The sequence below is a fragment of the Petaurus breviceps genome, unplaced genomic scaffold, assembly GCF_028583685.1.
Source record: "Petaurus breviceps papuanus isolate PSGF00001 unplaced genomic scaffold, PetGlider_PUasm1.0 90825, whole genome shotgun sequence".
In the NCBI taxonomy this organism is placed as follows: domain Eukaryota; kingdom Metazoa; phylum Chordata; class Mammalia; order Diprotodontia; family Petauridae; genus Petaurus; species Petaurus breviceps.
Window position 1 is genome coordinate 4,805,150 of NW_027187353.1, and position 25,009 is coordinate 4,830,158.

General features: G+C 41.6%; 2 protein-coding genes across 2 annotated transcripts in view; one reads left to right on the top strand and one right to left on the bottom strand.

Moving 5' to 3' along the window:
* Positions 1-2,967: 2,967 nt before the first annotated feature.
* On the top strand, positions 2,968-21,382 carry CYP11A1 (cytochrome P450 family 11 subfamily A member 1). The gene is made up of 9 exons (XM_069071205.1): positions 2,968-2,996; positions 3,122-3,277; positions 10,598-10,797; positions 13,623-13,826; positions 15,002-15,186; positions 17,458-17,624; positions 17,870-17,948; positions 19,623-19,811; positions 21,260-21,382. The coding sequence occupies exons 1-9, from the start codon at positions 2,968-2,970 to the stop codon at positions 21,380-21,382; spliced, it is 1,332 nt and encodes a 443-aa protein (XP_068927306.1).
* A 2,001-nt stretch (positions 21,383-23,383) lies between these two features.
* The window catches only part of CCDC33 (coiled-coil domain containing 33), a 188,001-nt gene continuing 186,375 nt past the window's right edge, over positions 23,384-25,009 (bottom strand). The window contains exon 21 of the mRNA XM_069071206.1: positions 23,384-23,428. Within this exon, the coding sequence (XP_068927307.1) occupies positions 23,384-23,428 (45 nt within the window). The remainder of the gene's footprint in view (positions 23,429-25,009) is intronic.

Genomic DNA, 25,009 nt, shown 5'->3' on the forward strand with positions numbered 1-25,009 from the left:
GAGAGAGAGAGAGAGAGAGAGAGAGAGAGAGAGAGAGAGAGAGAGAGGAAAGAGAAAAAGGAGAAGATAGAGAGAGGAAAGAGAAAAGGAGAGAGAAGAGAGAGGAAAGAGAAAAGAGAGAGAGAGGAGGGAGGGAAGAGAGAGGGGAGAGAGGAGGAGGAGGAGAAGAAGAGGAAGAAGAGGAGGAAGAGAAAGAAGAAGATATGAGAAGAAAGAGGGTGGGGCAGGGAGAAGGAGGGAATTAAAAGAGATGGAGACAGGGAGAACAGTCTAGGCAATGATAACTTAGGTTGGGAGAAATCTTAGTCTTTTTGTCTTTCCCTTCTTTTATTTTCTTCCTTTTCAATATCCTTGCCTTTTCCTCCTCCAATATCTGTCCTCCTCTGACTTCCATTCCCTCTTCCTCACACTTACTTTCCACCTTGGCATCTGTTTGGTTACCCCTATCCCCCCTCTTCTCCCTCCCGCTTTGATACTGAGAACAAGAGACGTTGAAGATTTTTAAACCACCAAATAAATGAGCTATATTATTAGTATTCACAAACAAAGGAGTCATTCCACTGGGGTCAGAAGTGTGGGTTTTTCATCCTTGCCTTGAAGGTCACTTTGTTAAGGAACAAAAAGTTAGGAACAAAAACATGCTCTGGCTGTAGCAAGAACAGGATTATGGGGGAAGTCCACGGTTTGTTGTAAATAAGGGAGAAAGCTGTATCAGCCTGAGAGTCCTACTGAAGGTCTCCCTCCCTCTAATAGCCTAGGGGACAGGGCATCAGGCTGTGTAATTTACTTCTCTTAACCTGAAAACCCTGGATTGAAAGACAGGAGGTCACCTAGAAGGTGGGGTGGCAGAAAACATTGATTAATCCTCTTCATATGCTCTATGATCCAAACTGGCCTTTGTGACGTTCCTCATATAATTCATTTCATTTCTGTCCTTGTGCCTTTGCACTGGCTGGTCCTCATGCCTGGAGTACCCTCCCTCCTCACCTCCAGCTTTTAGAACCCCGAGTTCCCCTCAGTACTCTCACCTGGGACATGAGGCTTTTCCTGATCCTTGAGCTGCTAGTGCTCCCCTCATTCCCCTCACCTTGTGGGTGGATATGTAATGTGTACACTTCTACATAGTATATGTGCTTCTATGTGTAACATGTTATGTATATCCTTTTATGTGTTACATGTGTGCTTCCATGTGTTATATAGCCTGTATTATGCATATACTTCCATATATTCTGTATAAAATGTACATTCTATATCATGCACATTTCTATATATTACGTATGTTATATATGCATCTATGTAGTATAACTTAGACGTTATGCACAAAGCTCTATGTGTTATACAAGGTATATTTTATGCATATACTTCTATATATTATATATAAAGTATATAGTCTATATTGTGTATATGTCTATGATGTATACATTCTATATTATGTATATACTTCTATATAGATAAAATATTCTATACTATGCATATTTCAATATATCATATATGTTATATATTCTAGATACTCCCATATATTATAGATGTGCATAACCCATGCATTACATAATGTATATATTATGTATATACTTATATAAACTATATATTCTGTATCATATATACTTCTCTATGTAAAATATATTGTATATTATATATACTTCTATATAGAAAGTATATATTCTGTATTATGTATATACTCCCATATATCATATGTTATATAGTTTTACTTCTATATATTATATATTGTTTATACCCTGCTATATATTTATTATATATGTGCTTCCATCTGTTATATGTTATGCGTATATTTCCATATATTATATAAAATATATTCTATATCACACATACTTTGATATATCATGTATATGTTACACACATCTATATAGTATATAATGTTTATATTTTGTACACACCTCTATAGACTATATAAGGTATATATTATGTATAAACTTCTATATAGTATATATAAAATATACAGTCTATATTGTGTATACATGTCTACATGTAATGTGTATATTCTATGTTGTGTTTATACTTCTATATACAATAGTCTATATTATGCCTATTTTGATATAGTATATGTTATATATACTCCTATATATTATAATGTATAGGCTTCTATATATTATATGTACATATAATGTATATAGTTATTCATTATATAAGCATATATTCTATATATAAAGTGTATATTGTATATTATGTTATGTGTATACAAAAGTTTTTATTCTCTATTTCCATATATCATATATGTTGTATATTATTTATATACTTCTATATAGGATATATTATGTATATCCTTCTATATACTGTATATGTTCTTCCATATATTCTGTATTTCCATATATCACACATAAAATGTATTCTGTATTATGCATATTTCTACATATTATGCATGTATTATATACACGGCTATATAATGTATACAGTATTCACATCCTCACATATTATACAATGTATATACTATGTATAAACTTCTATATATTATATGAGCTATATTATTGGTATTATATAGTCTATGTTATATACATGTCTATATGTAATGTATATACTCTATTAGTATACATTTCTATATATAGTGCATATAGTCTATATGATGTAATTCTTCTCTATATTATATATGTTACATATTATGTATATACTTATATGGGCAGCTAGGTAACATAATAGATAGAGTGCCAGGGTTGAACTCAGTTTCTTGTGAGCGGCCTTGCAACATGGAAATTTAACATTGTAGGCATTTGGTGACTGAAAGCATCATATCCAGGTAACATCATTTCCTTTGTAAGCCAGTTAAACTGCACCAGCTCTCTTAAAAGTGGGAATTCCAGGCCCTGAGACTATTACTTCCTTCACCCTTCTCTTAAAGTTTGTCTCCAGTTTCAGTCACTGAGTAAGCAGACTAATAGTACATGTGAGGTTTGTAGCTGAGGCAGGCTAGAGGGCTCTGTTCAATGCTCTTGCTCTAGGTATGAGGGATTAGTTATGCGGAATGATGGAGTTTCTGGGAATTGGTGAGTTTGGTCCTGGAGAGAGATTTGGTGCCTGGATTCCAGCATTTAAGTCTGCCCACCCCAGGTCTTACATGCGGATCTCTAGGGGTTTGCCTCTGACCTCCTGATTTCATTAATCTTTTCAGGGAGAAACTTGGTAATACAGAATCTGTTTTTATCCTCAATCCTGATGATGCTGCCTGCCTCTTTAAGGCAGAGGGACCCTACCCAGAAAGATATTGTGTAACACCATGGTTGGCTTATCATAACTACATGAAAAAACCTATTGGAGTCCTGTTCAAGTAAGTCTTTCCCCTTCTCTTGCAGATACGTTCTTCCTCTCCCCATATCTCAAAGAATACAATCTAAGGACATCTGAAGAGCTGTGGGGATAGGCCCCTCCTGGAAGCCACAGAAGCCAAATAATGAGGAGATCTGGGCTCTGGTCCCGGCCCTTCCCCACATGAGTTGTGTGATCTTGGACATCCCTTCCCTCGACTCTGTCTTGGTTTTGTGAATCTGTCTAATGGGACAAATAACCCCTGCTCTAGAATGCCTCAAAATGTGAGGGTCAGATAGACTCAAAAATGAGAAAGCTGGGGGAAACTGGAAAAGCGTAATGGTAAGGTTAATGAGCGAGGCATCTGACTGTGAGCATGTGTCCACGGCAACAGCCCCTGCGTCTTGATTTACCTGAGGCTATTGAGACAGCAGTCCTGCTCTCTATGTGCCCTCGATGTTTGCAGTAGGCATTCCCCCCCTCCTGACTGAGAGCCTGTGATTTGAACTCTTAAGGAATTTAATCTCTTTTGCTATAGTTTAATAAGAATAATAATAGCTGACATTTATACAGCACCTACTATGTGCCCCAAACTGTGCTAAGCATTCGGTCCTCATTACAGCCATTATTATCCCCATTTTACAGATGAGGAAACTGAGGCAAACAGAGGTTAAGTGACTTATCCCATCACACAGCTGATAAACTGAACACTTGATCACATAGGCACTGCCTCGTCTCTGCTCATTGATATGAATCTCCCCACTTCTTTCTCTCCAGGATGCTCCCATAACCCAGGTTCAAAGCCTTGATGTCATTCTAAATTCTTCACTGTCATTCACCACACTTACCCAATCCGTTGTCAAGTCCTGTCATTTCTATCTTCACAACATCTCTTGCATCTATCTGCTTCTCTTCACTCATGTAACCAACCAACCCAGTTCAGGCCCTCATCCCTTTTTGCCTACAATAGCTTCATAATTGGTCTCCCTCCTCACTTCAACCCCTCTTCCCAACTGCTGCCAAAATTATTTTCCTAAAATATAGATTTGCTCATGACCCACTCAATAAACTCTAGTGACTGCCTGCTGGGTCTAGGATCCATTGCTATTTTATATTAAGATCATTTTAAAAAGTGTCTTTTTTGTGTAAGGTTCATAAAAGATGTAATTATTAGTATAGTTTATAAATATGATTCGCAAATGAATAAATATACATATATTGGGAATTAGTTCAAACTTTTTTTTACTGATGTGTTCATTCAAAGAAGTTTGAAGACCTTGGAAATGGTAGACCGAATTCCACCGTTCGACTGAATAAAGAGGTGGCTGTGGCTGTGCAGAACTATGTTGTCAGTATCTGCCTCTAGGACAAAGTCCTAGCTTCTTAACCTGGCAGCAAAAGCCTTTAGCAATATTTTGCTTTGTTGTCATTCAGTTATTTCTGTTGTATCCTTTGTGACCCCATTTGGGGTTTTCTTGACAAAGACACTGGAGCAGTTTGCTACTTTATAATTTTACAGGTGAGGAAACTAAGGCCAGCATGGTTAAGTGACTTGCCCAGGGTCACACAGCTAGTAAGTGTCTGAGGCCAAATTTGAACTCAGGAAGATGAGTCTTCCTGACTCCAGGCCTGGTGCTCTGTGCACTATGGCGCCACCTAGCTGCTCCATTAGCAATCTACCTCTTTCCTATATTTGCAGTTTTTTCTCTCTCTACTTTATTCCTTCTCTTGTCCAGTCCAGCTGATGTTAGCTGGTTCTTGATTCCATCCTGTTCTGACTTCCTTGTATTTTTGTAGGTTCTAGGCCATCTCCCAATGCTTGTATCCCTCATATCACCACTGGTTAAAATTCTTCAGACACACCCTCCTACTCCTTTACAGAGGTGGGGATGTAGATATGGAACTTTGCACAGAATATTACAGTTTTTCAATGTATTGAGGTAATTTGCTAAAAAAGTTTCCCCCTCTTACTTTTTCTTATAAAGAATTCTTTGTTATAGAAGATGACTCTCTGGGAGGGAATGGAATACAGGGAAAAATCTAGGTGATGTAAAAAAAGAGAATAATATCTAATTTTTAAAAATCCTTCACTCATCAAATTTCAGGTTAATTAGTCAGTCAAAAAGGCACCTACTATGTTCCAGGCATTGTGCTTACTGCTGGGGATACGAAGAAAGGCAACACCCCCAAGCCACCCCCCCCCCTGCCCCAGCAAGACCCTGCCCTTAATGAGCTCACAGTCAAATGGGGCAGACAACATGTAAACAACTATGTATAAGCAACATATAGACAGGACAAATTGGAGGCAGCCTCAGAAGGAAGGCACAAGATTAAGAAGGCCTGGGAAAGGTTCCTCACAGAAAGTGGGGCTTCTGCTGAGTCTTGAAATCTGGACAAGCCAGGAGGCAAAGAAGAGAAGGGAGGGTATGCAAGCATGAGTAACAGCCAATGAAAATTCCTGGCTTTGGGAGATGGAGTTTCTTATATGAGGTAAACCAGGGAAGCCAGCATCACTGGATGGCAAGGTCTGAGTAGGGAAATAAGGCATAAGAAGAAAGGAAAGCCAGAAAGAGGTTAGGTTATCAGGGGCTTTAAAAGGAAAACAAATGATTTCACATCTGGTCCCAGGGCAATAGAGAGACACTGGAGTTTAATGTATAGGGGGTTTTGTGGTCAGAGCAAAGATCATCTGGGCAGCTGAGGGGAGGATGGATGGATAGACGTATGTATAGATGGATGGATAAATGCATGAATGGATGGATGGATAGATGGATGGATAGACATATGTATGTATAGATGTATGTATGAATGGATAGATGGATGGATGGATGGATGGATGAAATAGGGAGAGGGTTGTAGCAGGCAGATCAGCCAGCAGCAGGGTGGTGGCAATGTCAGAGGCAAAAAGAGGACACACATGAAAGATATCACAATGCTAGATATGGAGAGTGAGAAAGAGGAGTCAGGAATGACCCCTAAGTTATGAGCCTGGGGACTGGAGAATGGTGATGCCCTGGAAAATTAAGGGAGGTTAGGAAGAAGGAAAGGTTTTTTGGGGGAGTAATGAGTTGAATTTTAAACACGTTGAGTTATCTAGGTCCCATCTCCTTCAATGAAGCCTTCCCTGATCCTCTACCTGAAAGTGATCTCTTATTCCTCAAAATCCCTACAATCCTTTGGCCAAACTTCTTTGCTCATGTCAAATTATTCTTTTAATCAGATTTTTTTTGTTTACGTCATTCATTTCCACAAGATTTTGAGTTACAAAATTTCTCCCCATTTCCTCCCTACCCACCACCCCAAAACAGCGATCCCACTGGATGGCCCCTCCCCCAACCTGCTCTCTCCCATATCTTTCCAAATCCCCCCTCCAAATTTCCAGTAGGGCATGGTGGATCTCTATGCCCCAGTGCCTGTATATCTTATTTCCTAGTTACATGTAAAATAATAATAATAATAATAATAATATATATTTTAAACATTTGATTTTAAAACTTTGAATTCCAGATTCTTTCCTTACCTCCCTTGTTACCCACCCTTACTGGAAAGATAAGCAATTCAATATAGGTTGTACATGTGTAGCTATGTAAAGCATTTCCATACTGGATGTATTATGAAAGACTGACTATATTTCCCTTCATCCCATCCCACCCCCCACTTGTTCTGTTCTCTACTTTGATCCTGTCCCTTTTCAAAAGTCAGTGATTCCAACTTCCCTCCCCCCAATCTGCCCTCTCTTCCATCATCCCCCCTCTCATCCCCTTCCCCCCTACTCTCCTGTAGGGTGAGATATCCTATTTAATGTGTATGTCTTTCCCTCCCTAAGCCAAATTTGTTGAGAATAAGGTTGATTCATTCCCTTTTGCCTTCCTGTTCTTCCCCTCCATTATAACAGTTTTCCCTTGTCTATTCTATATGAGATAATTTACCCCATTCTATCTCTCCCCATCTCCTCTCATTATATTCCTCTTTCACCTCTTAATTTTACCTTTTAAGCATCATCCCTTCCTATTCAACTGGTCCTGTACCCTCTGTCTATGTATACCTATACATATATATATACATACTCACATATGTATTCATATGCCCACATACCCTCCTATATAGACATATATATGTACACACACATTTCTATTCCCTTCAACTATTCTCATACTGAGAAAAGTTTCATAAGTTACGATTATCATTTTTCCATGTAGGAATGTAAATAGTTCAACTTTGATAACTTCCTTATGATTTCTTTTCCCTGTTTATCTTCTCATGCTTCTCTTGTTTCTTGTATCTGGATGTCAAATTTTCTATTCAACTCTGTTTTTTTTCATCAAGAATTCTTGAAAGTCCTCTATTCCACTGAATGACCATATTTCCCCCTGAAACATGATACTCAGTTTTGCTGGGTAAGTGATTCTTGGTTTTAATCCCAGCTCCCTTGCCCTCCAGAATATCATATTCCAAGCTCTTTGATCGCTCAGTGTAGAAACTGCCAGATCCTGAGTTATCCTGATTGTGTTTCCACAGTATTCAAATTGTTCCTTCTTGGCTGTTTGTAATATTTTCTCCTTTATCTGGGAACTCCAGAACCTCGCTATAATATTCTTAGGAGTTTTCTTTTTGGGATCTTTTCCAGGAGGTTATCAGTGGATTCTTTCAACCTCTATTTTGCCCTCTGGTTCTAAGACATCAGGGCAATTTTCCTTGAGAATTTCTTGAAGGATGATTTCTAGGTTCTTTTTTTGATCATGGCTTTCAGGTAGTCCAGTAATTTTAAATTATCTCTCCTGGATCTATTTTCCAGGTCAGTGGTTTTTCCAATGAGATATTTCACATTGCCTTCTCTTTTTTTATTTGTTTGTATCTGTTTAATAGTATCTTGATTTCCTATAAAGTCATTAGCTCCCATTTGCTCCAATCTAATTCTGAAAGAATGATTCTCCTCAGTGAGCTTTTGAGATTCCTTTTCCATCTGGCAAATTCGGCTTTTTAAAGCATTCTTCTCCTCATTGCCTTTTTGAGCCTCTTTTGCCATTCGAATAAGTCTATTTTTAAGATGTTATTTTCTTCAGTCAGGCTGTTGACTCTCATTTTATAATTTTCTTGAATTATTCTCATTTCTTTTCCCAAGTTTTCCTCCACTTTTCTTATTTGGTTTTCAAAATCCTTAAGATCCTCTATGGCCTTGTAAACAGCTTATTATTTTCTTGGAAGCTTCTGGTACAGGAGTTCTGACTTTGTTGGCTTCCTCCTGTTTCATGCTTTGATCATTTTTGTCCCCAAAATAGGAGTGTAAAGTTGGATTGCTGTGCTTGCTTTGCTTCCTTAGCTTGCTCATGTTGCCACTCAATTACTTGACTTTTGAGCTTTTTGCCACAGTAAAACTCTGCTACCAGAGGGGGAAGCTTTGTCCCAATAACTGGGGTTTTAGCAGCTGGAGCTATTAGTTGGGTGCCCTCTCTGAAGCCTCCACATCCTCTGGCAAACTGGTTACACATCCCAGGACCTCCATCCTAGACAGTGATCCAGATCCAAGCAGGTTGAAGCAAGAGCAGTTACCCCTCAGACTTGTCACTTGTTCCTTCTACAATCTGCAGGCCAGGAGCTCTGAAGCAGCCATGCAGTGGAGGCCACCATGCCTCAGCTGCTTCTCCCTCCAGGGGTAAAATCTTGACCACACTCCCGGATTCCTGGTTCACAAAGTCCACACTGCACTGACCTCTCACTTTGTCCTTAGCATCTATGGGCTGATAATTCTGGAAACTGCTACAGCTGCTGGTGATCTGAAGTCCCTCCAGCTAGTGGCTGGTTGTAGCTGCCCTGAGGCTAAAACCTCCAGCTCAGGAGGGGCTGGGCTCGGCTCCCAGAGTACTGCACTGGTCACTTCCCGCTGGCCTGCTGGGCTGTCCCCAGTGGTAGGTTAGCTTCTCTGTGTCATTTTGTGGGTTCTGTAGCTCCAAAGTTTGTTCAGAGTCCCCTTTTACATGATTTGGAGGAGGTGAGAGCTGGAGCCGCGTAGAAGTCTTGTTTCTACTCCACCATCTTGACTCCGTCCCCCGTATCAGATTTATTTTTGTTCTTGTCAACTCTCCTATTACACTCTGGAGGTCCTGCTCCCAACTCCTGCTTGGGATAAGTCAGGTCCCCTAGAGTAAGGACATTTCCCCTTGAGGGTTCTAGAGGTACCCCAGAGATTCTTATGAGCCCAAGTGCCCATTCCAGCAGAGACTGGCTTTTGCCTCTTTTTGTATTCCTGGTGCTTAGCACAATGCCTGACATATAATAAGTGCTTAACAAATGTTTATTGATTGATTGATATATTAATCACCAGTTATTAGCACCCCAATATTATTTGAGCAATTAATATTCATTAACTTTTTTCAAAGCAATAGTTTCTGAGAAGAGTTATAATACATTTTCCTTAAAACTCTTATGCCATTTTGGTCTCTGAAGAGAGTGGGCTTAACTTAAAAGCCATTACTACAGTGGTTTCTCCTCAATTTCCCTTTGAAATGTGGCTCCCTGTTGGTTCCTCTCCATCTACTTCTCTGCTTGGTTGAGTAGGTCGTTTGGGATTTTCCTGCTCCTTTGGGCTGGCCATTCATAAAATCTGGCATGGCATGGACTGTGGCTGCTGGACTTCTGGCAGCTTGCCCTCTCAACATAATGAAGATAAAAGTCAAAGCCCAAAAGCAGTAAAGGTGTTCAAGTGGGGAGGACCTGAGGTTTTCTCTCCCCTACCAGAGGCATAGAGAATCTCTTCCTTCCACTGAAGCCAGGAAGGAGTGTCAGGACCATTATCCAGTCAGTATCTTTTGCATGTATTTGCATTTCTGGATCAGCAAAATATATTCTATATCAATCAAAGGACTCCTCTTCTTCATGTAGTCTGCACATCTCCCAAAGTCCACATGGCTACATCACATAAGTTTAGTGTGACCCCTTGTTTTTAGTAGGATTTTCATGGGTGTTGAATTTTAGTTCTGTTACCTTTAAGTTGTAGAGGCTTAGCCTGGAGTTTCAGTGAAGTTAGATGAGGGTTTCTTGCTTCCCTTTCTTCTTTTCCCTCCTCTCCTCCTATCTCTGTTTCCTCCTTTTCTCTTTCATCTTTCAATTGAAAGGTGTGGGTGAGTGAGGAAGGGGACTGGAGGGCTGAAAAGAGGGAGAGATGGATGATGGTGATAGGGGATTCCTGCCAGGGAGTCTGGTGGGAAACCCTTCTCCGAGGGCCCACGTACCAAAAAGAGGGAGCAGTGACCTCTCTGAGCCTCTGGATGGTTTCCTTCGTTACCTTCAGCCTCTTCTCCCAAGAACACCAGGATTTCCTCACCTCTTTTTTTTTCCTTCTCAGGACCTCTGAAAACTGGAAGAGAGACCGGGTTTTCCTGAACCAATTTGTGTTGTCTTTGGACTCAATAAACAATTTCGAGTCCCTTCTCACCCCAGTTTCAGAGGACTTTGTAAAGAAGATTTACAAGGAGATTGAGAGGAGCAATGAAGGAAAGTACACGGTGGACCTCAGGCAGGACCTGTTTCGATTTGCTTTTGAGTGTGAGTAAGGTCTGACTGAGGGAGGGTCTTAGCGATCAAGGAACCAATGCATCCACATTTATTAGGTACCTACTATGTGTCAGGCATTGTGCTAAGGGCTGAAACAGGCAAAAGATAATCCTTGCCCTCAAGGAATTTACAATCTAATGGGGAGGCAATGGGCACACTAATGGATATGCCAACAAGCTACACACAGGACAAATGGATTGTAAATTAGCAGAGGGGAGCCACTTAGAATTAAGGAAAAGTTTCCAGTAGGAAATGGGATTTTAGTTGGGACTTAAAGAAAGCCAGAAAGGCAGAGATGAGGTGAAAGGGTGCTCCAGGTATTTGGCACATCCAGAGAGAATGCCCAGAGTCTGGAAATTGAGGGTCTTGTTTGAGGAACAACCAGGAGGGCAGTGTCACAGCGTTAAAGAGTCTGGGTTGGGGAGTAAGGCATAAGAAGACTGGAAAGGCAGGAGGGGGCTGGGTTAGGAAGGGTCTTGAATGCCAGACAGAATTTTTGGTTTTGCTCCTGGAAGTGATAGGGAGTCACTGGGGGTTATTGAGTATGGGGATTGACATAGGCTGAATGGAGGATGGGATGGAGTGAAGACTTGAGGCAGACACTGACCCTCCCTCACCCTTCTCCAACAGCCTATTGCAATAATCCAGTAGTGTGGTAGTACAGGACTGCACCAGGGTGTGACAGGCTCAGAGGAGAGAAGGGGCTGTTTAGAACATCTGTGAAATCAAATGCCTTTGGCAACAGATTGACTATGTAGGATGAGAGAGAGTGAGGAATCCAGAATGACTTCAAATGCAAGCCTGAGGGACCTGGAGAATGGTGCTGCCCTCTACAGTAGTAGGGAAGATAGGAGAAGGGAAGCTAGATGCAGTAGTGGGTAGTGTACCAGGCCTAGAGCCAAGAAGATCTGAGTTCAAATCCAGATTCAGGCACTTATTAGCTGTGTGACCCTAGGCAAGTCACTTAACCTCTCTCTGCCTTGGTTTCCCCATTTGTAAAATGGGAATAATAATAGAACCCCATCCTAAAGTGGTTGTGAGGTTCCAATGATCTTGAGGTTAGAGGGTGCAGATGAGTGGGCAGTGGTGGTGGTATTCAGAATAGGAAAAGCAGAGACATAGGATTTACATATTCAGGTGCTGTGAAATTTAAATCTCCATCAAACTTTAATGTACTATATAAGTGCTAGATATTTTAAAAATGGGATCCTGAGATGGAGTCAGTGGAATTCACCAGGTTGCCGAAGGAGTGCATGATACAGAAAAGATGAAGACTCCCTGATTTAGAACATAAGAAAATCACTTGTTATTATGTGGGCAAGCCTAGGGCACAAACTCTAATGAGATCAGCTAACTTCGCCTATGGAGCATAATCACCAAGACCAGCCTGTGCTTAGCACAGATGTCTTCACTGGCCTCCTTATATCCCAAGCATGACTCCTGGAGGGAGGAAGTAGGTAGCCCAGTGGGGGTCTGGAGTCAGGAAGGCCCCAAGCTCAAATCCTGCTGCAGAGGCTTCCTAGCTGTGGAACCTGAGCAGTCATACTGTTTGCCTCAATTTTCTTAATTGTAAAATGGGGATAATAACAGCACCTACCTTCCAGGTTTCTTGTGAGTATCAAATGAGATACTATTGGTAAAGTCCTTAGCACAGTGCTTGGCATACAGTAGGTGCTTAATAAATGATTGTTTTCTTCTTTCCACCAGTGGGATCTCCAGGTTATAGTTTAGTGACTTCTCTTGTACAATTCCAAATTGTTTCCCAGAATCTTTGAACCAGTTTGCCAATCTACCATCAATGTATCAGTGTTCCTTGAATCCTCTCACTTTTGCAAATGAGGGCCCCCAGGCTCAGAGAGAAGAAATGATTTAGTGAGGTAGTAAGTGCTACAGAAGGAAATGGGGCCCAGCATCTCTTGTCTTTGAGTCCAGCATAGTCAATCCCATGAGTTGGTGAGTTCACAGAAAGGCACCAGGAAAGAGACCAGTAGATGTCCCTGATGCAGTTAAGCACCCAACCTTCCTTCCTCTCCCCTCCCCCCCAGCAAGGGGGTGAACTAGTGGATCCACAGTATACAGAACACTGGACCTGGAGTCAGGAAGACCGAGTTCAAATCTGACCTCGGATACTCCCTTGCTCTGTGACCCTGGGCAAGTCACTTCACCCTGTTTGTCTCAGTTTCTTCAAAATGAACTGGAGAAGGAAATGGCAAACCATTCCAGTATTTTTGCCAAGAAAACCCCAAATGCAGTCACAAGGTCTGAAATGACTGAACAACAAAACTAGGGAAGGGTTAGTTGATTGGTTATGGGTTAACATAATTAATAAAATATTAGTTGATTATGCCATTAATCGTGCCAGTCATTCCATTAGGTGGTTTTGCTTAACTATCTTTGGGAAATGTATTTGAGAAGTATCTTTTGTGTCAATTCCAGTTAATAAAAGCAAGTTTTTAAGAGGCTGATTCTTTTCCCTGTCTCTGGGGCCCTTTCTCCAGGTGTGCTGTAGATACCCAGGCCTCATTACTTCTCCAAATGCCTTCTTTCCTCATATTTAGGATATTAATATCACAAAATAAATTCCCTAAAATTTACTTTGTGAAAGAGAAGTCCCTCATGGGCTGCCTTCTCTCCCCTAGTCCCTAGTACTACATTCTGATTGATTTAACAAAGAAAAGCATATTTAACACATTGTGTTAATGACCCTGAGGGGGCAGAAAGAATTCCAGCAGGAGGTCAAGGGGCTTCCAGTGATCTGAAGCTCTCAGCAGGCCACAAGTCAAGCATATTGATGGCTATGATCCCTGATCCCACAGCTATCTGCAACGTTCTCTTTGGGGAGCGTCTGGGACTCCTAGATGATTTTGTGGAACCCAGTGCCCAGGAGTTCATCAATGCTGTGTCTACAATGTTTGAGACTAGTGTTCCAATGTTGAACATGCCTGCAGAGCTGTTTCGAATGGTCAGGGCCAAAACCTGGAGGGACCACGTGGCTTCGTGGGATCTGATCTTTGATCGAGGTGAGTCTCTGGGTTCTGAGTATCCTTCTGGGGTGACCAGAGGAGATGGGCGGAAATGAGAGAACCCAAGGAAAGAGTAAAAGTGCCACTTGGTCAATGTCTCCTCGACTATTTCCCCTTGAAGAGGCTCTGGTATTTAATAATCCATCAATTATGAAGGAGATAGTATTCCCCAGTTCTCACCTGGTGTGCTGAAGTGATTATTTGAAGACCTCTAAGTACTTGACAGAGGGTGGGGCAAGTGGCATGCATGGAGGTTTTACCCTGTAGAAACCCAGATGAAGAACGGAAAGGGCATCTCTAAGATGACCACAGAAAAGTGTGTGTGCATGTGTATATTACACTGTGCAAGTAGATATGTGGACATGTGTATTGTGAATATGTGCAAAAATGTATGCAGGTGTATCACATACAGATATATTGTGCAAATGTACACATGTGATTATGTGTAGACATGTCCATATGCATGTGCATTTATGTGCTTTATGTGTTGTGTGTGGGTATTGTGTATATGTGTACATGGGCATGTGTATACATGTATCCACAGTGTATTGTGAAAGGCATGTTATTGCACAGTGTGAAGATGTGTGAACACCATGCATGTAATACCCTGTAAAATGCACACAATATATGGTCACACATGTAAATACACATACATGTGCAACTGTGTATACATGTGTGTGTTGTGTGGAAAGGTTAGTATTTGGTTACACCAGTAAGATTTCTAGGCACCTTTTGTAGAAAATGAGGGACCCCTGAATTCTAAAATCTCTAGCCAGATTTCAGAAGTCAGGTACAGCCAGTGAATAATCATCTACTCTTAGAGGTGTGAGCTTCATTAGCCCTGGAGACAGCAGAACCACCAGCAGGCTGGCAAGATGACAATGATGCATCTGTAGAGCACTTTATCCTTTCTTGAGCTTCCCCAAAGACATTGATGTAAATAAGGTCTAGAAGGTGGAGGGAAGTCAGGGTCATCGAATGGTCAATGGCCTTAATGAGACTACAACCACAGTTTCCTGACTCCCAACAATTAATTCTTTCAACTCCAGGTTTCCCCAAACTCTCCGTTCCCCCTAAACTTCCTCAGCCTTCTTCATGTTCCTTCCCCAACCCCAATGTCTTCCATTCCGAGAGACTCCATAACGTCCCCCTTTTTTCCTTCTGTCTCTCAGCTGAAGATTATTTACGGAGCTATGCCCAGGAACAGAAAAGGAGCTCCCACCAGGACCAGAAAATGAGATCAAGAGTCACTGAGTGTTATCCAGGTGTTGTCTACTCTCTCTTACAAAAGAATGCCATGAATTTTGAAGATATCCAAGCCAATGTCACAGAAATGATGGCAGGAGGGGTGGACACGGTGAGGATGAAGGGGAAAGAGAAGATGTATTTATTCAATGTCTACTGTGTTGTTAGGTACTCTATTAAACACCTTACAAATATTGTGGATAAAGGCCAAAGTGAGTAAGGCCTCTTTCCAATATGAACATGGTAGGGTGTTGACTTCGTCAGTTAATAGCCTGGGCTGAGGGCCAGAAGTCATGGATTGAAGCCTTGCCTCTGACACTTTCTACATATTTAAATATTTGAACAAGTTACCGCTCTGACCTTGGTTTTGATGTTTGCAAGACTCCCTCTTTCGCTGGATTATTGTATTAAGTCTGGTAATATAAGTAGAACCTGGAAAGTGGTTTACAAACCAGAGATTTTTGCAAAATGTTACCATATGGGGGCACTTTGTGAGGCCACATGGTCCCCAAATAAGTTCCCCCATGAGTTTTTGGAACTCCCACATTAGAGGTTCGATCCTTGTAACTTTGTTGATTTTCTGAGCCTCTCTTTTAAAAATGGAACTTAAGCCTTCCTACCTCCACGTGGCTGAGGTTATCAGCCTTTCTTTCTTGACAGGAGGGGACAGTATTGGATGAAGACACTCAGTTGGGAGGTAGAGAAGTCATTGAAAAGAGTAGAGAGAAAGGAGGTGGACCTCTAGAAACAAATTTGACCAAGCTCACCATTTTATGGAAGAATAGTTGGCCCTTTCCAACAGAATACCTCTTCAATTCAATATCAGAATCAAATATTCAAAGGAATCCATGTTGAAGGAAAGTAATCTCTTTCTTTTTGTCCCTTTATGAGAAGTTGGGAGGGGTGCCTATACTGATGGAATATGAGTTAAAGCCCTAGAATTCTCATCATTGCTTATGAGCCTAAAAGGCTCCTGTCTCTGTGATTAGCTCTATTTACATGACCATAGCAGAAGGAAATGACTTCCTGGGATCCAGGGAATCAGGCAGGTCTGGAATTCAAGATGGTGAGGCAGGGGGAAATCTCAGGCAGCACATTGGGATTTGGGGGGTTGTGGCTTTGGGAGCTCCTTAAATCTCATGTAGCAAGTATAATTTACTGTTCCTCCATGGAGAGCCCACCTAAGAGCTGGGTACTTGGAGTCAGTCACATGGCATAAGAATGTATTTCGTTCCCAAAGGGCCTCTGATACAATCATTCATACAACTCAGAGAAGTGGAGTCTTCTAGGTACTTCTTGACTTAAATAGTAGAGTGTGAGACCCCTAAGTGAGAGAGTGGGCATATTGAATCAATTCTTTCTTTCCCTTGGAAACTGGAAGATAATATCCTCTGACTAGAGTTCTGAACAAGACTTGTAACCAGGCAGAAACTATTGGGGGTAAGTTGGAGTTTGTGTCCAAAGGCCATGCCTATCTATTTGTCCCCGATATATGTCAAAGCTAAATGTCACAAACATTGGTTAATATGAAGATTATCTGACTAATGTCAATGTCTAAATGAAAAACGAGGGCAGATCAGTGGGTTAATTGCAAAATTGTGAAAATTTACAAAGGATTTCCAGTTCTGCAGTAGAAATTTTTAAAGAAACTCGACATGGAAATCCTGATTTACATGAAAGATAAATTAGGTGATAAATGTTACTTATTTAAAGACTTTTAATTGTATGAAAACATTTCCTTAAAAGGACCAAAGAATTTCTTTAAGGAATATCTTGGTTCATTTGAGATGGTATTTTCTTTATAAATTTTTTTTCAAGAGAATAACTACTACATAAAACACGATGTGCTTTTATGTGTTTTATAACTACTACATAAAACAAGAGATCGTTTGAAGAAACCGATATGCAGAAACTCAAACAAGTTACCAGAACCTTGGTTTTCTTGTTTGCACAAAGATGATAATGATTTCAAATCCTCCCTTCCTCATAGGATTATTGAGGAATATTGGAACCATCATTGGATGGCTTCATTAAACATGAACAATGCTTAATAATCCATTTGCTATTAGAATGTTGTAGTGCCAGAGTTAGGGCTCAAGGTGTTTCTCATTAAATGAGAGCCACTGGAGAGTCCCAAAGTCCTCTTTTATTGGCATGGGATGTAGACCACATGATCTATTTCACTTAGGTTGACAGTGACATGAAATTATCCCTTACGAGTGTATCTATATATTGTGTGCATTGGGAATGAAGGAAGGTGTGAAAAATTGGCCTTGGATCATATGTAATGGTAATCATAGAGAGGAGATTTTGGAGTGACTGTGGGGGTGGGGTGGAGTGGGAACTCAGTTTTCTTCATCCAATTCTCAACTGTCTATCTTAGACATCAATAACCCTGGAGTGGTGTCTGTATGAAATGGCTCGGAACCTAAAGATACAAGATATGCTTCGGGCTGAAGTCTTGGCTGCCAAGAGAGATGCCCAGGGAGATGTGAAGAAGATGCTCAAAAATGTTCCACTTCTCAAAGCTGCCATCAAAGAAACCCTGAGGCAAGCCTATTCCCATCCTGGGAATGGATGCCCCATTTCCCTTTCCCCAACCTTCTCTGCCCATCCAGCAAGAAAGAGGGAGAAAGAAATAAATGACAAGGCAGAAACACGTGTAGGGGCAGCTAGAAATGGGAAGAGGGAATGACGAAGTAGGAGGAGGCTGGTCAGTCTCTGGGTTAAATTTTGTTCTTGAGTTCATGATCATTTTCAGGACTTGTGGGTGAATTCTCTCTCTTCTCTTTCAGGTTACACCCCATTGCAATTACTATACAAAGGTACCTTCCATCGGATTTAGTTCTCCAGGGTTACATGATTCCCGCCAAAGTAAGCCCTCAAACTAGTTTCCAGGTGTTCTTAGTCATAAGGAATCTAGTGAGCCCAAACAATTGTCTTTTCATCTCTAGTCCAGAATGGGCATCAGGGAAATGACGGTCGGGGAAAAAGGCTGGGGACTTGGTTGGGTGGTGGCTAATTGCCCTTTTCCTAGGAGAGGAGAGGAGATCATGGAGGGATTTAGGCTTTTTTTCTTGCCAGAGGTGGGCAGAAACCAGCCTCACATAGCCTGAAGATTTCAGAGCTGTCTCCACCCTGAGCACCCCTCTTATTTTATAAGCTTTCTTCCTGAGCCATTATGACAAGTGCCTGTCATTTCTGAAAGAGCCCATTCACCCATAGTTACCTGCTTACGTCTCTTTTTGTCTCCTTCATATCCAAATGCCTGTATTAAATGTTTGCATGACCTGTCTGTGCTACATGGGGCAATTTAGTGGATGGGATCCTTGCCCTATACATATCGAGGGAGACACATTCACACAGAAGGGATAGAGATAGGCAATTAGAAATATTCAACCTGCACTATATGTGAATTCATTCTGAGACTGAATGTGACTTTATTAGACCTTAAAGCACATAAAATATGTTTATATTTATATTAGGGAGCAGGCTCAGAAAATAGACTTTCATGTACTAAGGATTATAGTGGATGGCAAAATGCAAAGTAGATAGGAAGCATCTAACTCTCGGGGTTCCTGTGAGGTTCACATGAGATAACATTTGTAAAAGCCTTTGTAAACCTAGAAGTAAAATTATTATCATCATTACGATGATGATTATAGAAAATCATTAAGCTAGAAAATCAACTAACCTTGGTAACAGACAGCTAAACAGAAATACAATACATGAATTGCCAAATGGACTTTAGTTGGTCTTTAATGTTGGCACGTACCTCATCACATATGCCAATGTATAGTTCATTCATTTCACATTCAACCAACATTAGGTAGTGCTGTGTATAATGGTAAATAAACCACAGTTAATACAATATATGAATTGTCTACTCCAATGGACCTTAGCTGGTCTTTAATGTTGGCAATACATCATCACATATGCCAGTGTATGATTTATTCATTTCACATTCGACCAATGTCAGGTACTGCTATTTATAATATATTGGACAACTGTAACCTAGACAAAGCTAAAGAAACCATAGTTTCTATAATCAAATAGCTTCTATGCAAAGAAGTCTTTTGTGCTTTGAGTTGAAGCTCTGGGAGTGAGGTGGATGTTTAATGAGGAATTTGACATTTTGACACTTTCAATTTGGGGGTTAATAAGACTGTCCCTTTTACCACAGTGAGGAGCAGGATTCTCCCTGGGATGGAAACATTGGCAAGCACTACTTGTATTAAAATAACACTTTAGAGTTTTCAAAGTTCCTTCACAGCCATTGTCTCATTGGATCCTGGGGTATGGGGATTGGTCTTATCCCCATTTGAAAAGATGAGGAGACTGAGGTTCAGAGGTGTGAAGCCATTTGTCCAAGGTTCCATGACCAGTACATAATAGAGCCCAGTGTCTCCTGCCTCCCTAATTAGGGTTCCTCAGCTAAGCTTCAGAATGCCTCCATGATGATACTTCTGGGATTGTTGGGGCTCAGTAGAACAGGCTGGGCTGGACACTCTGCACAGGCAGATTCTAGCCCCACCCCCCTTCCTCCAGACCCTGGTCCAAATGGCCATCTTTGCCATGGGAAGGAATCCTAACTTCTTCTCCAACCCAGAGAAGTTTGACCCCACCAGATGGCTCCATGAAGACACCTACTTCCGGGCTCTGAGCTTTGGCTTTGGTCCACGGCAGTGCCTTGGGCGGAGGATTGCAGAGGTGGAGATGGCCACCTTTCTGATGCACGTGAGTCTAATGCTACTTAGGGGAGAAGAGAGGGAGTATCATTAAAGAAGCCCAAAGTCCCTTTCTGCTCTGGACCCACTCACGATTTCTTCTAATTTCCAGGGGGAACAAAGTCTGTGCACTCGAGACATAGGCCTACTATGTGCTCTGACATTGGTAGATTAGAAGGGATTCTTACCCACAAAGAAGGCTCCCTCTGTACCCAAGGGAGTGAACAATGAGAACTGACTGAGACTGGGAAACTAGACTGATGAAAGCATCAGTGACCCAAGTGATCCCTGGGGCATTTTGGGCTCCAACTCCCTGTTCCACCAGCATATCTTTCCTCTTAGGCTGGCTCCACCTGTTTCTCTGTGTCTCAGGTCATAGGAACTTGTGGTTAGGAACCCAAAATTGAGACTTGCTGGGGTCGAAGTACTCTCTGTCTGATAGTGGTATGAGAACCACCTCTGGGTATAAAGGCATCGGTTAGGGGAAAGCTAAGGTTTAGGTATGTCTGGCAGGTGTCTATGCTCTCAGAATCACTGGAGATAGACCTTTGGCAAAGGGAGATGGAAGAAGGAAGGAAGATTAGGATGTTTTCTCCTTATACTTGGGCACCAGTGTACCTAAATATATTATCTCCTTCTGGGGCAGAGGCAGCTCCAAGGTCATTATTACTGTCATAATATTTAAAACTTAAAGGAGTCTTAGGGATGGTCTAGTCTGAGGTGTTAAATAGGCTGGGAGTTTGACCTGCAACATTCTTAAATGTGATTGGGACCAGATTAAAATACAATTGGGAATTATTTAACAAAACAAATAAAAATAAAAGAGAACATAAATCATGTTAATATGTGGCTTTCTAAGTGGATATGCAGCCTACAAGGATCCTTAAGTATTATTATTTAATGACTCCCATTTCTATTTGAGTTTGACACCATTGGTTTAGGCCAATTTCCTAATTTTATATCAGAGGAATAACCCCATCCCTGCCCCCATCCCCTCAACTCCATCCTTCCATTGCCATTCTTCACCTACCCCCTACCCCCCAGGAAACTACTTTCAGGCTTTGCAAGATCTTTGGGTTTCTTGCATCTCTGCTCTCATTGCCCATGAACAAGGCAAGAAGAAGCACTGTGAACTCTTCTAAGCTCATATATATATATATATGGGACCCCCAACCATCCTTCTTCCACTTTCCATGCCCCTCCAGCTGTATCCATTCCCACAGAATGTGTTGTTTTCTCCATGGGGACTTGAATTATAGAAACCATTCAGGAGAGACCAAAGAATTGCACAATGGTAGTATTTGAGGCATCAATGGAAGACATAGTTTGAGCCAGGGACCTTCCTTGAGGGTCTCAAATAACTCCTAGGCAATCTCCTTTTGTGACTTATGCATGAAGTCATCTCTGTCCTGGAATCTCCCACCTTTTCTATTTAGCCTAGTTCTTTCTTCTCTGCAGATTCTGGAGAACTTCAGGGTTGAAGTACAAAGGCTTTCAGATGTGGGGACCACCTTTAGTCTCATCCTGATGCCTGACCAGCCCATCGTGTTCACCTTCCGGCCCTTCAAGCCCCAGCTGTAACACAGAGAGATAGGACTCCTGTGCATTTGTTTATACCGGAGATAACAGACAGATCCAGGCAGAGACATGACAAACCCAAGTGTAGAATGTAATGCTTTGACTGGGCCAAGGAAATTATTTGCTTCTTTCTCTAGAGCAGGATTTTTTAACCTGGAGTCTGAACTTTATATATATATATATATATATATGGAGAACTATATTTCAATATAATTAGTTTCCTTTTGTAATCCTGTGCATTTTATACAATTAAAAATATGATGCCAAGGAGTCCACAGGCTTCATGAAACTGCCAAAGGGGTTCCATGACACAAAAAAGTTAAGGATCCCTGGAGCCTGTGGATTTGTCCACTCCTATGCCATGTCTTACTCCAGAGAAATGTCTCTCTATCCACTAAAGAAGGTGGGCCTTGCTATTGACCTAAGTTGAGATTTCACTGTAAGATCCTTTCCCTTGCCCCCATTTCTGTTTATTGCTGATTTGACTGGAAGGAAAACAATAAATACGTGTACACTCAGATTTCTCAAAATGTCCATTTTTAAAAACATCAGCAAATTACAAAGGATAGCCACATCATTCTTGACTATCATGCTCAGTGCAGGATTCTTTCATGAACATTTAAGAAGTGAAGAAATTATTGCTAGTCCTAAAATTCTGTTGGTTCTAATCTTGAGCTGGGTCCAAGCAGAGACAGTCCTGCTGAGTGTGGGGAAAAGACCATTTTTCTTTTGGATATGAGACAGCACATGTAATAGAAAGATCTGATTTTGGAGCCCAAAGACCTGGGTTTGAATCTTGTCTCTGCTACTCAACAGTCATATGACCAGGCAAATTTCTTATCCACTCTAAGCCACAGTTTCTCTCTGAGAGGACCAGTAATGAAGTATATTGTCCACCACCTCCCAAAAGAGAGAAGACAATTCAGGATGGAGAATAAGACACGGTTTTGGACATGGATAATATGGGAAATGTTGCTTTGATTGATTATACAAATTTATTACAAGAGTTTTCTTTTTCTTTTTCTTGATTGGGGATGAGTGGGTAGGGAAGAAGATAAATGCTTGTTCATTGAAAAAAATTAAATAAAAAACTCCAAAGCTCTATAACTCTAGGCATGGGGCACCAGCTTCATCTGACTGCCCTGGTGTCTCCTTGGAGGGTGGGGTGTAGATGGATATAGATGGGCCTGGATGGTGCCTATTGGCAGATTGGAATGGTAACCCAATTGGTTTGGTTTCTTATACCTTGGGAAACTGCCAGGATTGAGGAAGATACATTTGGGCATTGGGTCTCCCTAGTAGTTCTCAGGTCAAACCTATCTTGACTATGCATAAAGTTGATTCTATCACCTTACACAGAGGAATCCTTGGGAAGAGAGTGGGAATCAGGACATTTGGGTCCTACTTCTGACTGCCACTAATTAAGGGTGTGACTGTGGACAAATCACCAAATCCTTCTAAGTCTCCCATTTCTTCCTCTGTCAAATGAGGGCTTTTGGATGAGATGACCTCTGTGAGCCCTTCCAGCTCTGATACCCTAGGATTATTTGCTCCTTCCCAGAATCAATATCCCTCTTCCATGTTCCCAAAGTGCCATTTTGCTTCTTTGGGAGATCAGCAATCCTTCTGACATTGAAGTTCCAAGATCTATACCCTATAACTCTAGAATACAGTCTCCCTTCTTCTCTCCCTCCCCTTCTTTAACCAATCTGCCAGCTCTCTGCCCCAAAGAGATTCTTGACTGGGGTTCTAGGAGGGAGGCCTAGGAAAAGACTGACTGTGGGTGGGAGAGGGAGACAGTCTAGGAGTGGGGATATTCCAAGGGCTGGTGGGGCTTCATCAATAGACCATGGGAACTCACCAATCTTTATGCATTTAATAAAGTTGTTAGGGATCTGATTCCAGGAGAAGAATGCAAAGGGAGGCCTATTTCTGTGGGGGAGGTTTTCCTTCTATCTTCGTTGGCCTTTACGGATCAGGCTCTGGATAGAGCGATAACGGATCCTATTTTTGCGGCTTCTTGAAAGTCGTATGGTCCGTAGGACTCCTCTGTAATAAGGCAAAGTGTGGGGGGGGGGGGTGAGGACCTCATACAGACCACGAAGGTTCCAGAAATGGCTCCTTTCTGCTAGCTTCTAACCAACCCGCCCACGGAGCCAGGATGGGTCACTGAGGAGCACTTGAGGCAGCAGGGATATGCATGGAGACTGTGGGAGGAAAGCTGTGCCTCCCACGTGAGAAGTCTTAGCACTGTCTATCTATCTACCTCTCCCACCTCTGGCATCATCTGCTCACATTTATGGGGACCAGTCATGTGCTTTGGGACCTCCTGCTCTGTGCTGTGGGATCAGTGAGCATCAGAGACAGCAGCAGAAAGAAAAGAACTCTGGGCTTGGAGTCAGGACACCTGGGTCTGGAACCTGGCTTGGTTACTTACTTGTTTTGTGACCCTGGGTTAATCACTTCAATTCTTTGGAGTTCTGGTTCCTCAACTGTAAAATAAAGAGGTTGGACCAGATGATCTTTATTGGCTCAAAATCCTATGAATCATAAAATCTATTAATGGTGAGGGATGGAGATCTCAGGGGTCACCTGACCCAGGGCCTGCCTTGGGGGCTAACAATGGGCTCCTTAAGAATGCCTCTATGTGGTGCGGCTAGGTAGCATAGTGAATAGAGCACCAGCTCTGGAGTCAGGAGAACCTGAGTTCCAATCTGGCCTCAGACACTTAACAACTACTAGCCATGTGGCCTTGGGCAAGTCACTTAACCCCAATTGCCCTGCCCTCCCTCCTCCAAAAAGCATACAAACAAAATGTGTCTACATGTGTATGTGTATGTGGACCCACACACACACTATGGGTATCCCTTCCTTCATTTTGGCTAAAAGACAGATTGATCAATTAGTAGTTGGATCTTATATACATATATAATATATGATCATACACATTTGTTACAAGGGTTTTGTTTTTCATACACACATACACATACAAACATACACATTTACATATATACATGTACATGTAGTATCTATCAATTAACAAGTCTTTGTTAAGTCCCTACTCTGTGTGCTGGGTACTGTACTAGGTGTTAGGGATATGGATTCAATGAATTTAGCAATCTCTACTTGGAAAGAGCTCACATTCTAATAAGGCTACCCTCCCTTCATCTTTCTTTCTACCTATCTTTCAGTTTTATTTATTTCTTTTTTCTTTCTTTCCTTCCTTCTCTCTTTCTTTTTCTCTTTCTTTCTCTTCCTTCCCTCCCTCCCTCCCTCCTTCCCACCTCCTTCCCTCCCTCCCTCCCTCCCTCCTTCCTTCCTTCCTTCCTTCCTTCCTTCCTTCCTTCCTTCCTTCCTTCCTTCCTTCCTTCCTTCCTTCTCTCCTACTATGCTACTAACTTAGAGAAATGAATATACATAGACCAACTGATAGACAAGGTTGGTGGAAAATATTGCTGTGTGACCTTGGATCTGGGCCTTCTCTCTGGGACTCATTTACATCCATTTCTTTTTGTTTGGACCAGTAACTTCACTGGTGTAGGGAGTGTCCATTGAGGAAAAGCTATCAGTGAAGATCAGAACCTTTTCTAGAACCTATGGTTTAGTGAGCCACATGGCCCTGAAAGGCTT